Source organism: Haplochromis burtoni, unplaced genomic scaffold, assembly GCF_018398535.1.
Source record: "Haplochromis burtoni strain Fernald_Lab_line unplaced genomic scaffold, NCSU_Asbu1 Contig_406, whole genome shotgun sequence".
NCBI classification, from domain to species: Eukaryota; Metazoa; Chordata; class Actinopteri; order Cichliformes; family Cichlidae; genus Haplochromis; species Haplochromis burtoni.
In genome coordinates this window covers 64,445-80,577 of record NW_024582767.1, presented here as the reverse complement: position 1 = coordinate 80,577, position 16,133 = coordinate 64,445, and the positions used below count along the sequence as shown (strand labels likewise).

Sequence of the window (16,133 nt, the reverse complement as noted above, 5' to 3'; positions counted from 1 at the left end):
GGGGGGTTAGAGAGGGCACAAAGAGCCGGTAAATAGAGCACCTGCTGAGTCCACAGGCCCCACCAACACTCGACAAAACAAAGCCTGGTGTTACTGTACCCACACACATACACACACACGACAGTGCTGCTGCAGATGCAAGGCGATGCCAGTTTAAGGTCTGTTTCCCATTCTCAAGGAAAGTTAGAGAAATCGCTCGAGTGTGTGTGTATAGTCAAGTGACACTCACAGAGTTTGGTAAACACAGTGCCTCCCCATCCAGAGGAACCTAGCCAGAGGTTGCGGGATGAATGAGCCTTTCCACTGTTTGGATGTAAATATTATCTGTAAGCATGACTTCACTAGAGCAGGAAAGAATGACTCTGTTTATTCACGGCCTATATTTTTGATCGGTCAATTTGTCACCGTAGAGATCACAGGCAAACTCGGATGATAGTCGTATCCTGCAAAACAAAAACTTCACCCACACGGGTCTTTATTTATGGGAACGCTGCTATTTCCCCGCCAAAGCATGGACTGACTGACATTTCTCTCTTCGAGTACCCTCTTCTGTTTCCTGTTGCAGCAGTGTGCGAGAAATGGTTTGCATAGAGTCTGTCCAAATTATCTCAGCAGCCAGCAGCTCTTTCATTCCGTTTATATACTACTTCTTCTGTGAATAAGGAAAGCAGAGCGCAACGTGACCAAAGGAAGCCACAAATTGGCAAAAATGTGTAACTTGGTGGTTTCATGTATTATAAATGCCACATTAGTCAGGGTGTTCCCCTACGGTTAATGCATCATACCCTCCTGCTCTCGCTCAAATTGATGACGGTGTCCACTCCTCCTTTTTTTCTGCCTCAAGGCCTCAAATTGGGAAAAAAGTATCTTTGCTGCTCAGCAGTTTCTGGCATGGCCGTCGTTGTGTTCCCACGCTGACAGCATGACGTCTTTGACTCTCTCTGTAGTGGTTAGGCTGTGATGTTATTAAAGCTAGCCCACTGAGGATGCTGTCATTTTAATGCAGCTGTACATTAACTCTGTGGTAGCAAAATCGTCGGTTTATTGTCTGCTGTTTATTATTATCATAGCATTTGCTGACACCATGGCAACAAGCTGGCATTGCTTGTCCTGCAGGAAAAAATGCCTTAGTGCCATTACTTTGATATATCGTGAGCACCTCAACACATCTCTGCTGCTAAAATATAAACAGAAAGCATCTCAGATGAGTCATGTTCCCTTTTAATAAGAGGAACAATAAGAGCATCAACAGATGTAGCAATTACTCTCCTTTTCAGCGGAGAAAGTTTACAGCAGCGCGTGCACTTTATTTTAAGTCTTTAGGCAGTTGCACAATTTTGAATGACAAACTTTGTATTTGTATACACCAGTAGGGGGCGACTGGTTTCCATATTAACCACAGAGCTGCAATCTGTCATTTGATATGAGCCCAGTGTCTGCTAGTGTTTGTAAATGCAGAGTCTTCCCTCTGAGTCTTTGTTTATAGGTAGGAACACAGGATTCGGTCCACCATCACACACAAACTCACACACATACTGTGTGCCATCATTGAAAGACTCCATCTCGAGACTAAATGAGCTCTTTAAGACAGAAGGATTATTTCCAGATCCCCGGTTGTGTAAGAGCCACTGCTGTCAGCCCATAAAGCAGGTCCAGGGACCACACAGCCAGGGAGAGCAGACCACAGAAATAGAGCGGATAGAGAGAACTCAGAATAGAACTTCCTGGTTCTATTCAGGGTCTGCGTACACTGAAAGAGGTCAATGCTGCAACAACAAAACGGCCCGGTTTCTTCAACAAGAACACGGATGTTCAATGCTCCTCAGACCACAGTTCTTTTTTACTGCAACAAAATGAACTCTGTTTTGTTTTTGTTTTTTTGATGCAGACATCAAAGCTGCGGACCAGAAGTGCGGCATGATCGGCTTTAATTGAAGAAGCTGTGTGCTGGATGCATGTCAGGGCTCTTTCCTCCAATAATACTTGATGGGAATGCTTAGCATCAACCTCAGTACCACAAGAATGCTGAACACAACAAGGCCTTTGGCCTTATCAAGCTATCTGAATCTTGTGGAGCCAACTACTTTTGTGAATAACAAGATCTAAGTTCTAATGAGAAGTCATTTTGTTCCCTTTAATTCTTTGAAACCGATCAAGTAAAGAGGTCTTTACGTTGTCAAGCCAAGGCCTCTTCCTGGCTTTTCCTGAAGGAAGAGGCTCATTAGAACACTGAGAAACTGGACACCTTTGTTTGAGGGGAATGGGCCTTCAGAAACTAAAATCTAGTCAGAGTGATAGCTCCATTTCCACAGCAACGTCCAATCAGACTGCAGCCATTAACCTGTTATGACTAGGGATGTGAAGCTCTCCTCTGGTGTGGCATGGCTGTGATTTACAATGCCCTGTGTACTAGGGAGGCGCTATGAATTTCTGGAACTAGTAATACAGTCACAGTAAATCTTTTGCTTTGTAATAACAGGAGGCCACTTCAAGTCAAAACAACTCTATTACATCGTTAAAACTCTCAGACTGTCGTTACGTCTTGTAGTTCAGGACAAATACAGGTGAATATTTGTTATGTGAAAGGTTTGCTATGGCAGGATGCTGATACAAATTATATCTTGGAATTCTGAAATGGTTCGCTCATGATATTATAAGGACAGCGGGACGAGTCGTGGGATTTGGCGGACGCTTCACTGAAGTTGGAGAAAAGATTGAAGAATGTCCTGCAACACCCTCTAGTGATGAAAAATAAAAATGTCAGCAGGAATGGAGCGGAGCGTTCAGTGTGGACCGTTTTAAAGACGCAACATGTTAATGCCATAATCTTACATCAAACTAGAATCAGGAATTACATTTTGCAAAACATTTACATTTGTGATAAAAAATGATTGGCCAAACTATATTGGTAGTGATTTGGGGCTTTTTAAAATAATTTATTAATGGTAAAAATAACTGACTGCAACTTCCTCTTGCTCAAGCTAATATATGCTGATATTATGTCAAATAAAGCAAAGAAAAACATTAAATCCTCAAGAAAGAGAAAGTGATATATTCTCCACTTTGGCTTCAATTGCGCATCTAGAACATCAGTGATGTCATGAGCTCACCATGTGACCCATCACATGGTATTGCTTTGTGTATGTTTTTTGTTGAGACTGGTCAGCTATTATAAAAATAAAGAGAATTTGCAGACAGTCATACATGGGACACACAAATCTGGTTTCACTAAAGAAGTGATTCTTGTGAAAACTAAAAAGTTCCCATAAAACTTGACCTTGAGCATGATTTAGGCAAAAACTCAGTAGGTGATCATTGTGTGCAAGGTTCACTAAATTCTGACGAATCGTGCAATGTAGTGCATAGATGGATGGATAGATGCATCATAATCTCATAAACACAACAGTCCACCGGAGGGATGAGCTGAAAACAAGAACAAAATCAAAGGAGTGTGTTTATCCATGATTTGATCAGTTCAAGTTTGCAGGGAAACATTTAAATTACTTTGCTTAACTAAAGAGGATCGACATGGCATTCTATTAAAATGAGACATCCGCTTATGACGGGACTGCCACAGACATATTTTGGAGTCAATTGTGAATAATGTTGCATGGTTATCCAGAGTACCGGAATTGCAAAGGCTTTCATTTCTTCTCAGGGATGGACTAAGTTTTGTTCACATGCAGCTGCAAGCGAGGGAGGCAGAAGGACATGGCGGATCTCAAAACGTGGATTACTTCTGGAATTAGGTTTAAGAAAAAAAAAATGATCCTAAGGGTTTATTCTTGAAGTGAGAAGGAACCAAAATCACTGTTAATAGCTTAAAGTACATATAAAGATACAATTATAGCCACATTTGCGTCTAATAATGCAATTAAAAGTTCCTTAAATCAAACTTTCACTCTAAAGCCAGTATACCAAAAAAAGTTGTGCAAGTGATTTAATAACATTTTTGAGATTTTTAAGGCTGTAGCAAGGTTGGGGCTACATAAAACAGGCATATTAGGAACACAATATATGTTTATGTAAAGATATAAGATTAGAAATAACATCAGAGACAACACATGGCTTACTTTTCTCACAGAAGGTGCCCGTATATCCAGGAGAGCACGTACAGGCTCCACTCACATGGTCACAGAGGGCTCCATTCTCACACTGGCACAGCTGGGCACAGCCCCGACCATAAGTGCCATTCATACACTCTGTGAATTGGAGCATGCACATTACACGGTCTCTTGAATGTCCAACTAAAAAAAATGCCAATCCAAAAAAAAAAAAAAAAACCCAGAAGACTCCCCACATGTGTCTCCATCTATCATTTTAAACAGAGATTTATATAACATGTAAAATCTACAGTTATACAGTATCAGGATCAAATAAAACATTTAAACTGTATTGTGCTTGTTAAACATAAAATCAAAAAAATATTGACTGTGGTGCTGTAACTGAAATCGCCCCAAGGTGGCAGCATTTAGTAAAATATACAAAATGATACAAAATGATTTAGTAGCTAAGGCAATAACTTACTCTTTTCACATCGGTCTCCTGTGTAGCCGGCCTCACACGCACACTGACCACTGACTGGGTCACAGCCCAGAGACTGTTCGTGGCACTGACAAGAACTGGTGCACCCTTGTCCCCAGAAACCAGGATCACATACTGCAAACATTACAGTGAAGGGTGAGTTATTTTCTCTGCTACTCTGTCAGATTCTCTTATTTTTGTCTCATTTGTTTACATTCTCACATGTTGCACAATCGTGGCCTCTTTTTCCAGGAGGGCAAATGCATTTCCCAGTCTGTGGGTCACAACTGGCATCAGGGTGGCAAGAGCAAGGTGTTAGACAGCCTGGTCCATGGTACCCAGCAGGACACTCTACACAACACAGGTGATTAATCAGAAAACTGATTCTGTCACAGCTTTCTATAATTAAATTTAATTAAAGTGTTCAAGCAAGTCGAGGAGATTACAGTAATTTCAAAATCCAAGTGTGACATCATCATTTTTTGTTTTTGTTTTTTAAAATTTGAGGTTGAATAAGTAAAAAAAAAAGTTGTATGCCTCATTAAATATATTATCATCAGCATTAAGGTCAGCTACAGCTTACACATTTGGTTTATTAAATGATTTTTTTGTTTTAATCTCAGAAATTTCATGCAAACTCACTGTTTTGGCAGAGCTGTCCCATGAATCCTGGCTCACACTCACATGTACCGGTCTGCTTGTTGCACGAGCCTCTGTTCTGACACTCAGGACAAGAAGACTGGCACTTTGACTCCCAGAATCCATCAGGGCAGTCTGGGAAACAGCAAGTACCTTTCACTTTGATAGAGCAGTACGCAGTATTTATGTTTTTAACTTCTCAGATTTAATACACATTCAAATATTGTAGAAATTGTAGTAAAGTGCAGTTTTGAGCCATCCACGATTTTTTAAAATATTTTGCTTTCAGACTTTTTTGTCATTTTTTTAAAGTCATCCTGAGCAAAAGTGCTCAAGACTTTTTGTATGTCTCTCAAAGCTTTTCTTTGGTCATTGACTGCTTTTTAGCTCATTTTCAGTCCAGTCCTGAGATGAACCAGTTTACACAAAATGCCAAAGACAACACAGTTTGAAAGGAATAAAAAAGGTATTTTTACACCAACAGAGGTAACTCCAAGAATCTGAAACCTTTCCCATATCGTCATGGTGAGCAGAAGAAGTGGGAGTCCTAAAATGATACTTCAGAGCAGTAATTGAAAGTTGTCCTTAAGAAACAGGAAAAAAATCCAACAACCATCTGACACAGGACCCCAAAGATCCATCTGACTCTTCAGATGAACAAGCTACTGCTCACTGAAGCCTCATCAAAAATGGTGTCAGTGTGAGGACGGCAGTCAAGAAATCATTCTTATGGAAGAAAAAAACAGGGAGAAAAAAGGCTGAGTTATGCCAAACTACACAAGACCCACACTGAAAATCAGTGGCAACAGGTCAGGAATAATGAATCCAAATTTGACATTTGTGGTCCAAATTATTGTTTATATGTACGAGGGAGGTCGGGGATCTTGTAAAAAGTGAAGGAGTTATGAAAACATGAGATTTTGATCCACTATGGAAGATCATCTGAAAAGTACAATCATACAACGATTCCAAACACACTGGTAAATCAATAAAAAAATATACCTATATGGAAAAATAACACAATGGATCACTATCAGTTATGGACTGGCCTCCGCAGAGTCCAGACCTCTACATTACTGAAGCAGTGTGGGATCATCTTGACAGAGAACAGAACAAAAGTCAGCCAACATCCAAAGAAGAGCTTTGAATGTCCTTCAAGAAGCCTGGAGAACTATTCCTGAAGCCTGCTTAAAGAAACTAAAAGAAATATTGACTAAGGGAGTTAATGTTGTTTAAAGTTCGTCATTAAAGATATTGACTTACAAGTTTGTTAGGTGCAGTGATTTATTTAAAAATGTCCAAACATAACATGGAAACCCAGTATATAAGGCAAAAAATGTTTGTACAATTCTATTTGTGTTTTTCCCAGCAAATTAAAGGAAAAGAGGGATGGCTCAAAACCTTTGCACATTTCTGTAACTCTCTGAGAGGGGTAACAAATGTCCAGCCTGCAAACAAGAAAGATAATTGATTGTCTTCTTTCTATTAATATAGGACATTGCAATAATGAATACCTTCCTGGCACGAGTGTCCCATCTTTCCATCAGGACAGATGCATTGTCCAGTTATGGGATCACAAGGAGCTCCACTGCAATCACAGGTCAGAAGACAGTTCTCTCCATAGCTTCCAGCTTGGCAGGCTAGCAACACAAAATACACAACAGACATGATGTAACAGGAGAAAAAATAAAAGACTGGGTTACACAACAGTGAAAAAAATCATTAAGAGAGGCAGCTGGACAAGTGAAAATGTTGAAATCATAATCACTTGATGCTTATTTATTCAGCCTCTGCCAAAAGCTCCTGCTGTAATAACTGAATTAAATCGCCCCTGTCATGACCTGGCCTGCAACTTAAGCTATGGACAACCTAGAGAAAAAGGAAAAAAAACTTTTATTTGGGTTGCAAACCCAGCAAGCCTAGGCTTGGACTGTACACTAGTGCTGACACATGGTAACTCTGTTATCTTAGTCCGCTCCCCAGAGACATAAAGTGATGTTTTTACCAGAGGCTCCCGAGCAATATTCAGCATCACTTTAGAGCACAGCACAGAGGGTTGGACTTTCCATCAACCAGCAGAGTAAACAGCCAGAGGGCACCCTGCTGTACAGGAACCCTACTTTCTAGTTGTGTAGTTTGCAACAACAAGAACACCTGCACTGACCAGGTGAATTCATAGATGCATTTCACCTACTACATCCACGTAATCAGTCAAAGCTATCAAATGATGAATAGAAGAAGGAGGCGAGGATAGAGGAGTAAAGAAAGATCTATATGCTTTGCGGGAAATTAAAAATGTGACAAAGCTGAGCAAACACATAACAAAATGCGCTGCTTTGAAAAAGGCACACAGTTGCACAAGCAACAACTATGCAAACTATAAGCATGCGTGCTGACACGTGTCAGTATGCCGGCCCATGCAGTTTACAAATTCACACACATTATTACACTGTGCGGTCTTTCACTATAAAAGCTGTGACCACATGAGTGCACTGTGGAATCGAGCTCTGTGGAGAACACTGCGTTTGCAGAGGTTAAAAGGAACGAGTGATATTATTAATGCGAGCCAAACATCTGAAAATAACTGCACTGCATACATTAGACATCAAAATAACTGAACATGTGCTCTTACATTGGCTTTTACAAAGTGCTTTAAATCTTTTTTTTTTTTTGCTTACCCAGTTGACAGTTATGTCCGTGAAGCCCTGCAGGACATTGCTGGCTGCACTCTCCAGTCTTGGGGTCACATGACCCTCCACCTGGACAGTCACATGGCTTCTCACAGCCGGGCCCGAAAAAGCCTGGATCGCATTCTACAATGAGACACGCAGATGCATAAAAGATTAAGATGGTGTGCAGTCTCTAACCAAATATCTTGGATACCTTCATCGAGTAGAAGCTTGACTGTTAAAGACCACCGACAACCTCCTAAACTCTTCTTCTTCTACACACTATTATACTAAAACTGTACTGCAAGGAAACAGCAAGACTCCCCTTTGTAGCTCACATTAGAGATGCATTACTGCTACTGGAAACATATTTGTTCATATTTAGAACCTTTAAAACAGCTGAGAAAGTAATACGCCCTCTTCTATGTTCAGCATTTGGCCTGAAAATGTAACCAAACACAAATCTTAACCACTTCATTCCTGTCAAGGAATAAACGTGCTTTTTATACCTTGTTCACATCGTGGGCCGTGATACGCAGCCTTGCAGAAACAGCTTCCCGTTTTGGGGTCACAGGCGGTGGAATGTTCTTGAACACAGTCGCACTCCTTGGAACAGCCCGCTCCGTGCGTCCACCTGGGACAAGCTGAGAGGTTTTAAAAACAGACAGAAAGAGGCTGATAGTATGGAAGTAGAAGGTTAGATTATCCTCTTGTGTTTGAGTAATACTACGCAAAATCCGTTCATTAGACACTTATATAACTGTTGATAGCTGCAGAAATGCTGCACTAAACCAACTTCACTTTCTGTTGTCTAAAGTTTAGCTGGTCACAATTTCATGGAAAAAAGGAAAATATATTGAAATTAAACATTCTTTGCTATCGAAATGCACTTAAAAATGAGCCAAACAAACACACCCAGTCACCATGTTATGACCATGATAGATTTCTGCTGGCTGAAGTCATGTGACTGCTGCCTCCTGTTTCTCCTGATTTATTGAACTTTGACTCCTCTGACTGTTTTTGCAAGTACTTTAATTTCTGTTTGTATATAAACGCATTTAATAAGCAGATTTAAGTTTTGTCCATGACCTTTAAGTCTGACAATTGTTACATCCCTGTGGGTGAATCTTGCCAAAACTGTCCCCGCACAGCAACAAAAGCTGAGCTGCACTCCACCCTGTCCCTCTCGATATTGGCTTTATGTTAGGTGCAGCTGCAGGCTCCAGTTACACCCTCTCCACCCTCTCTAATGTCCCGCTGCAGGATGAAGCAGACAGCTGTGAGAATCTGATAATATGCCTTGTGCACATTCTTCCATCATTTAGTTGGGTCTAAGAAGAGCGAGCAGCTTCCACACTGAGAAATTAAGAGTAAAACTGCTGTCGCCATGTCCTTCCGGAGGCTTTGGAGCACCCCGAAAGCAATGGGGGACGTCAACATGGTGACAGAGGAGCTGAAGAATCTTTATTACAAGCGGCTGCTGCCAGTAGAAAAATACTATTCTTTCCATCACTTTCACTCACCAAGCTATGAGGACGCAGACTTTGACAACAAACCGATGGTGCTGGTGATGGGTCAGTACTCAACAGGAAAGACTACTTTTATCAGGTAAGCTCAGGACTTGGATCATTAAAAAGAAAAAGGGAAAAAAAGGATCTGCATGCATTAACTTGCCATGTTTTAAACAAAGGGAGATAACAGTGCTGGTTTGCACCATGTGTGTCTCAAGGTATCTCATAGAGCAAGATTTTCTTGGTAGCAGAGTTGGGCCAGAGCCAACCACTGACTGCTTCACTGCCCTCATGTATGGAGAAGTCGAGGGAATCATCCCTGGGAATGCCCTCACGATGGACCCGAAAAAGCCCTTTCGCAACCTCGACCCTTTTGGAAATTCGTTTCTGAACAGGTGATGAGCGTTCACAGAGGAGAATTCCTGTTTGTATAATGTACTGATAGGATTATGCTTTGCCATTATTCCTATAAATGAATCAAGTAATCCTGAAATGCATCACATTCACAGGTTTCAGTGTGTTCAGATGCCAAATCAGATCCTTGAAAGTATCAGCATAATTGACACGCCAGGCATCTTGACTGCTGCTAAAAGAAAACTGAGCCGAGGTGAGGCTGAATGTCTTCTAATTTCCCTTTTAGTGCCAGAGGAAATTAACAAGCCTTTGCTTCTATTAATGTTGGACTGTGGGAGCAGAGTGATAAATGTAGTAGACCCAGTGAAGTAGGAACATTTCAGCCAGCAAAATTCAAACACTTGAAGGCAGAAGCAAAGCTGATGAAAGCAGTATGACTTTGGGCTGGCAGGAGATAAGCGGAGAGGAACTGAAAAGCCTTTGCTTCGTTTTATGGACACATTTTTCAGTGGGTGTAACCGAAATGGTTTGAAACCAGTGAGGACCTCTGGGATGTGTAAAACGTTCCTCGATGGCTTGAGGCTGTGAGGCTGTGTTACATACAGTCTTAATGAAACCCCTATGTTTCTGTTCCTTCTCCCCAGGCTATGACTTCGCAGCAGTGCTGCGCTGGTTTGCAGAGCGTGTCGATCGGATCATCCTGCTGTTTGACGCGCATAAGCTGGAGTTTTCTGATGAGCTCACACGAGCATTCGAGGCCCTGTGCGGTTATGAGGACAAGTTGCGTGTGGTTCTCAACAAAGCTGACAGGGTGGACTCTCAGTATCTGATGAGAGTGTATGGCGCCCTCATGTGGTCACTGGGAAAAGTGTTTCGAACCCCTGAGATTTTACGGGTTTACATCGGATCCTTCTGGTCAGAGCCGAGGCAGATGTGCGACCACTACCAGCTGATAGAGTTGGAGGAGGAGGATTTGTTGGCCGATATAAGGAACCTGCCACGCAACGCTGCAGTACGCAAGCTGAATGACCTGGTGAAGAGAGCGCGCTTAGTGAGGGTCAGAAATCAGCCGTTATGATAAATTCCAACCGGTACTTTGCATATACAAATCCAGCTGCTGTGGTGACCTTTGTGACTCCCTTGTGTTTCTTCACAGGCTCATGCACACATTATCAGCTATCTGAAGCAGGAGATGCCAACCATTTTTTGTAGAGAAAGCAAGAAGCATAATCTGATCTACCAGCTTCCCGTGATTTTTAACAAGATTCAGCAGCAGCATCATGTCCCAGCTGGCGATTTCCCCGACTGCACAAAGATGCAGGTCAACAAAACAACTTCTTTGATTATTGTTTAAATACCATATTTGTTAGATTTCATTCACTCTAATGTTCTGTGTTAGTCTCACATGCGATTGCACACATTTTCAGGAGAAACTTTTGGGGCAAGACTTCTCAAAGTTCAAGAAGCTAAAACCGAGCCTTATGGCCTCCTTGGATAAACTCCTCAGCACTGACATCGCCAAGCTGGTCCCCTACATCCAACAACAAGAACAGAGAAAGCGATCCCTCCACGGAGTGCTGGACGGGGAATTTTTGAGAACATTCAAGCCCGAGCATTACAGCAGAGACCCGTTCAAAGAACCTCCCATAGATGAGGGGAGCGAGCTAGATTTCGATGAGTGGGTAGTGGAGAAATACAAACCCAAATACGATGAGATTTTCTACAACCTCAGTCCAACTGAGGGCAAACTTAGCGGAACCAAAGTCAAAGAGTGGATGACAAAGACTCTTCTGCCCAACTCTGTGCTCGCTCACATCTGGAGGCTGTCCGATGTAGACGGGGATGGCATGCTGGACGATGAGGAGTTTGCTTTGGCGGTCCACCTCATCGAGGAGAAAGTGGAGGGCCACTGGCTCCCCAGAGAGCTGCCTCCACACCTGGTGCCACCATCAAAACGGCTAAGTGAAGCAAGCGACGTGTCGGTGTGAACTTGTCATCCAAAGGAAACGGAAAGCTGAGAACGTGTATTCATTACAAGTAAAATTAATGCAGATTTTTTACAATGTTGGCAGTTTGAGTACTATGAAAATTGAAGTGTGTGTGTGTGTGTGTGTGTGTGTGTGTGTGTGTGTGTGTGCAAACCTGAAAACGTATTAACAGCTGACACAACCTAAAGCTTACTGTTATTGGTTATGAATGATTTGATTTTGAAGTATTATTCACACTTTTTTTGACAACTACGTTATTGTTGTCATCTTATAAGGAAACAAACAGCAAATATTATCAGTTGCATGGACAGTCTCTCTTCAGCTAATGCAGTAAAAGTTTCATATTCCCTGACTGTTAAGCTTTTCTTTAATATGTGACATTAAAAACATTGACATTGCTATCACCAATATTTTGAACTCTAACAATTCTCACTCACCCAGGTGGCAAAAACGCCCATATAATCCTGGAGGGCACAGGCAGCCTCCATAGAGACGATGGCAGTGCACACTGTTGGGACAGTTGCACTTTCTTCTGCAGTGCCTCCCAAAAAAACCCTTTGGGCAACCTGTGAGCAAGAATAATGCCAAATAAATTAGTCCCTACTTAGATTCAAAAATACAACAGAGCCCACATGCCTCATTTGTGAGAAGACATCTTTAATAATGACTCATTCAGCACACACTGAAGCAGAATGCAGGGCAGTGATTTCCAAACCCTGGGATATCAAGATGAATCTAGTTATTTATAAGATAATCACCCTGGTATGAAACAAGCTTTAATTCATGTTTTTTTTTCTTATCTTTCTAGCATAAATCTTTTTAATGACTCGTCAGTTTTAGAGGATAAAAGCATTCTGACAGATGTCTAATCACATAGTTAAATTCATGTGGAGGGGGTCGCAAGCAAACTAGACCCAGGTGGTTGCATGCGTCTGTAGGAATGCGTGTATACAAACCATCCTCGCAGAGCAAGCCTTGCACCCCAGGGGGGCACAAACACTTGCCAGTCACAGGGTCACAGGAGCCTCCATTCTGACAGCGACACAGGCTGTTACAGGCCTGTCCGTAGCTCCCCTGTGGACAAGCTGAAGAGAAAGGAGATGAAGATTTTTTTTGGCTCAAAAAAAGTTCAGTGTGGAAATCCAAAGATATATATATATATATTTATTTTTTTTTTTAAATTTGAAAATAAACACATCAAAAGCTAGAGTTTTGGTCTAGGCAGTAAACACTTTCAGCTTCCGTCCTCTCTTTCCTGGTGTTGTGGGTTTGCCTGACTTTCTTAATCTCACTGGCCTTGTTAGCAGTTCTGAGAAGAAACAGCTGGCTGTTTAAGACATGCTCAAGTATTCTAATCCATCAAGTTAACTGCTGCTTAACTTCCATATCGCAGCTTCTTTACAACAGTTTTATATCGCAGGATGAAATTGTTTAAAATAGTGTAGCAACGGCAGCACCCTGTGGAACAGGATAAGAACAGGAAATAGTTCAGAATGAATGAATTAATATATAAATGAAGGGACAAGACGTATTTAGAGAAATCATAATAATATATGAAAAAGGCAGTGAACAGGTCAGTAGGCAAGGGTGTCATTTTGTATTGAGGTACCCTCTTGACCAGGTTCTCCCTAGAAAAAAAGTTTGTAATCTCAAGGGACTTCCTGGTTAAATAAAATAAATACTTACGGTAAGGCAACCTGAGGCAACATGTATAACAAAGAGAGCTAGTTTTAAACACCATAAATACTTGTAATGCTTCAACAGCAGTATTAAGAGTTGGCACACTGCTTCAGCAATATGATTCAAATATAATTCAATTATTTGAGATATGGGAAAGAGTAACCCAGTTAATTATATATTTTTTATATATATACAACTTCATACAATAAAAATGTTATATGTCACATTTTTTAAAGGCCATACATGGCCCATATTTTTTTTCCTTATAGCCCCCTATGTTGTTGCCTACTGCACCATTCCCCATATCTTTGCCTCAGGCAGCAATATTCCTCATCTACTCCACCTGAAAATGCTGCCCAGGCCCATCACCTTCAGGGTGTGCATCTGAACACTGCCTCCCTCAGACTCTCGTTTCAGAATGCTTCTAATGGACTTATCACACGTGGCTCTCCTCCTCAGGTTCAGACCAAAAGACAGCCATTAATCACAGAGCTGGATGGGAACAATGAAGCTTTGCTTTGTAACCCAGTAGTGGACATCCTTGGCCTCGGGCTGTGCTCTTGCTGTGGGTCCTGGCCACAGTAGTAGCAGACAAATTGATTCCCCTGGCCCTCTTGTGTTCTGGAGCCCATAAACAACACAGCCTCCCACACAAGAGCCGTCAGGCTTTGATACATGACGCTGGATCGATGCACACAGGGAGCTATGTCATCTTTCTTTAACTAGACCATACTGCTAAAGGCAGTTCAAATAGCTCTGGGAAAACATGTGCCTTGTGATACAATCCAGGCTATGTGCATGCCCGTCTATGCTGTACTGTTCAATGTACAACTGAATCAGATATGTGATCTGGACATGACTCATTCGCTTTGGTCAATTTTCCCATACAAATAAATAAATAAATAAATAAATGTCTCCCCTTCATCCCTTTCTGTCTGAAAGTGAGATGAGGAGATGATCATGTGCCACTTAAAATAATGGTAAATATGGAGCCAGTTTCCCCTCTAAGGCTTTGTCATAATGTGTCATTTGTATACGAAATACTTTTATAAAGTCACAATTTTTTTTATTTTTTGTGCAAAATAAGCCAATGAGATATAGCCTAGTATTTACAAATCCCACCATATAGTTTTTATTACTTCTGGATGGAGCAAAGTCTTCATGCTAAGCTAACTTGCTACAGTACACTGATGACAGGTGGCACATGATTTATCCTGAAGGACAGTGTTTGTGTTATGATGGAAAGACGTCACTTCAGAACACTTTTAAAAATCCTCACTCTCATTGCAGATGACCCCCGTCCACCCAGGCGAACATTCGCATCGGTCTCTGTTTACGTTGCACGCTCCATGCACGCAGTCTTCACAGCTTACACTGCAGTCCTCCCCAAATGAGTCATCTAGACACACTAAAAAAGGAAATTCCAAAGGAAATTCCTGAAGATCATCAACATTTAATAGGAAAACAAAAGGAGAGTAATAAAATAATATTGATCTGGTCAGGCACAAAGTGCAGACTCAGCACACATGCTTTGTTTTTCTTGTTTTGGGGTTTTGTTTTTTTACTGTACCTATGTGACTTTCCAGTCTGAGCTCTCCCCTGCGCTCTCTCAGGATCTCTAATACTTTTTCACTGTCACCACGGTGACTACCATCATCGTCGTCATCATCTTCGCTGCCGTAATGGGAGCGCAAGGCTGCCGTGTACTGCAGGAGCTGAGGAGCGTTGCGGAACAGCAGGTCCGGTAATCTGCCAGCCTCGAGCTGCACTTCCTCATCTTCCTCTTCTTCATCTTCCTCTTCCAGCTCTCTGGCGTAAAGAGCTAAGGAGACCAAGTACAATGTTATATGTCAAGAAGAAATGCAGAGTGGTATTTGGAAAGCTGAAAATGTTACTCACACACGCAAGAGCGCCGATCCTCATTCAAACGGAAGCCCTGTTGACAAAAGCACTCGTACGCTCCCACAGTGTTGATGCAGTATTGTTCACAGTCCGAGATCTCTGCCAGACACTCGTCAATGTCTAACAGAAGAAAATGCAAACATAGTGCAAGTATATGAAAAGATAGTGTAGCACTGCAAGATGACACAGATATGGATTTTTTTTTCTACCCATCCAGAAGTTGCACTTGACTGTACATCGCTTTTTGAGTAAAATGTTCTTTTTTCCCCCCTTTTCTAGTAGGAACTGGCCTTAAAAGGATTAATTTTTCAGGACTCACTTGGTAAATACGCTTTTTAGAATTTGTGTCATACACAGCTTTGCCACAACACAGAAAACCTTAATAAGTACCAGACTAGATGATCTGCTAAGAGTCCAACCTTACCGTCACAGCTGCAACCGTCTGGATTTAGTCTGTAACCAGGCCAGCAGCTGCATTCATAGCCGCCTGGATAATTTTTACAGAAGTGGCTGCAGCAGGACTCCTCACTCACACACTCATTATTATCTGTGGAAAGTATTAAAGAGCTGGTATGAAGAGATCCTTCTGAAGGACTGAAGCACAGAGCCAAAACACATTAAATAATATATATATAATTTATATGATATATATATTATTATATATATAATATTTAGGGGTGCACGATTATCCGTATCGATATTGACCGTTCGATACAGTGCTTTCGGTTCGGTCAGCATATGTATCGAACAATACAACATTTGTAATTTATTTTATCAACTTTCTTTCTGACGATGCTGTCTGTGTTGAGCGCTCAGTGAATCTGCGTTCAACTACTCCGCCTAGGCTGCACTGTCGGAGCGCCATC

At 41.6% G+C, this 16,133-nt stretch overlaps 2 protein-coding genes across 2 annotated transcripts in view; one reads left to right on the top strand and one right to left on the bottom strand.

The window, feature by feature from the left end:
• Positions 1-16,133, bottom strand: part of megf6 (multiple EGF like domains 6) — a gene marked incomplete in the record, with an annotated part of 58,299 nt that overhangs the window by 13,025 nt on the left and 29,141 nt on the right. The window contains 13 exon segments of the mRNA XM_014340852.2: positions 4,074-4,202; positions 4,528-4,659; positions 4,747-4,875; positions 5,167-5,298; positions 6,678-6,803; positions 7,842-7,976; positions 8,342-8,476; positions 12,123-12,251; positions 12,642-12,770; positions 14,645-14,773; positions 14,936-15,187; positions 15,265-15,387; positions 15,692-15,814. Of these exon segments, the coding sequence (XP_014196338.1) occupies positions 4,074-4,202; positions 4,528-4,659; positions 4,747-4,875; positions 5,167-5,298; positions 6,678-6,803; positions 7,842-7,976; positions 8,342-8,476; positions 12,123-12,251; positions 12,642-12,770; positions 14,645-14,773; positions 14,936-15,187; positions 15,265-15,387; positions 15,692-15,814 (1,803 nt within the window).
• On the top strand, positions 8,927-12,136 carry LOC102304640 (EH domain-containing protein 2). The gene is made up of 6 exons (XM_005944672.2): positions 8,927-9,440; positions 9,562-9,738; positions 9,853-9,950; positions 10,342-10,754; positions 10,854-11,018; positions 11,125-12,136. Exons 1-6 carry the CDS (start codon positions 9,220-9,222, stop codon positions 11,683-11,685), a joined length of 1,635 nt encoding a protein of 544 aa, XP_005944734.1. The 5' UTR covers positions 8,927-9,219; the 3' UTR covers positions 11,686-12,136.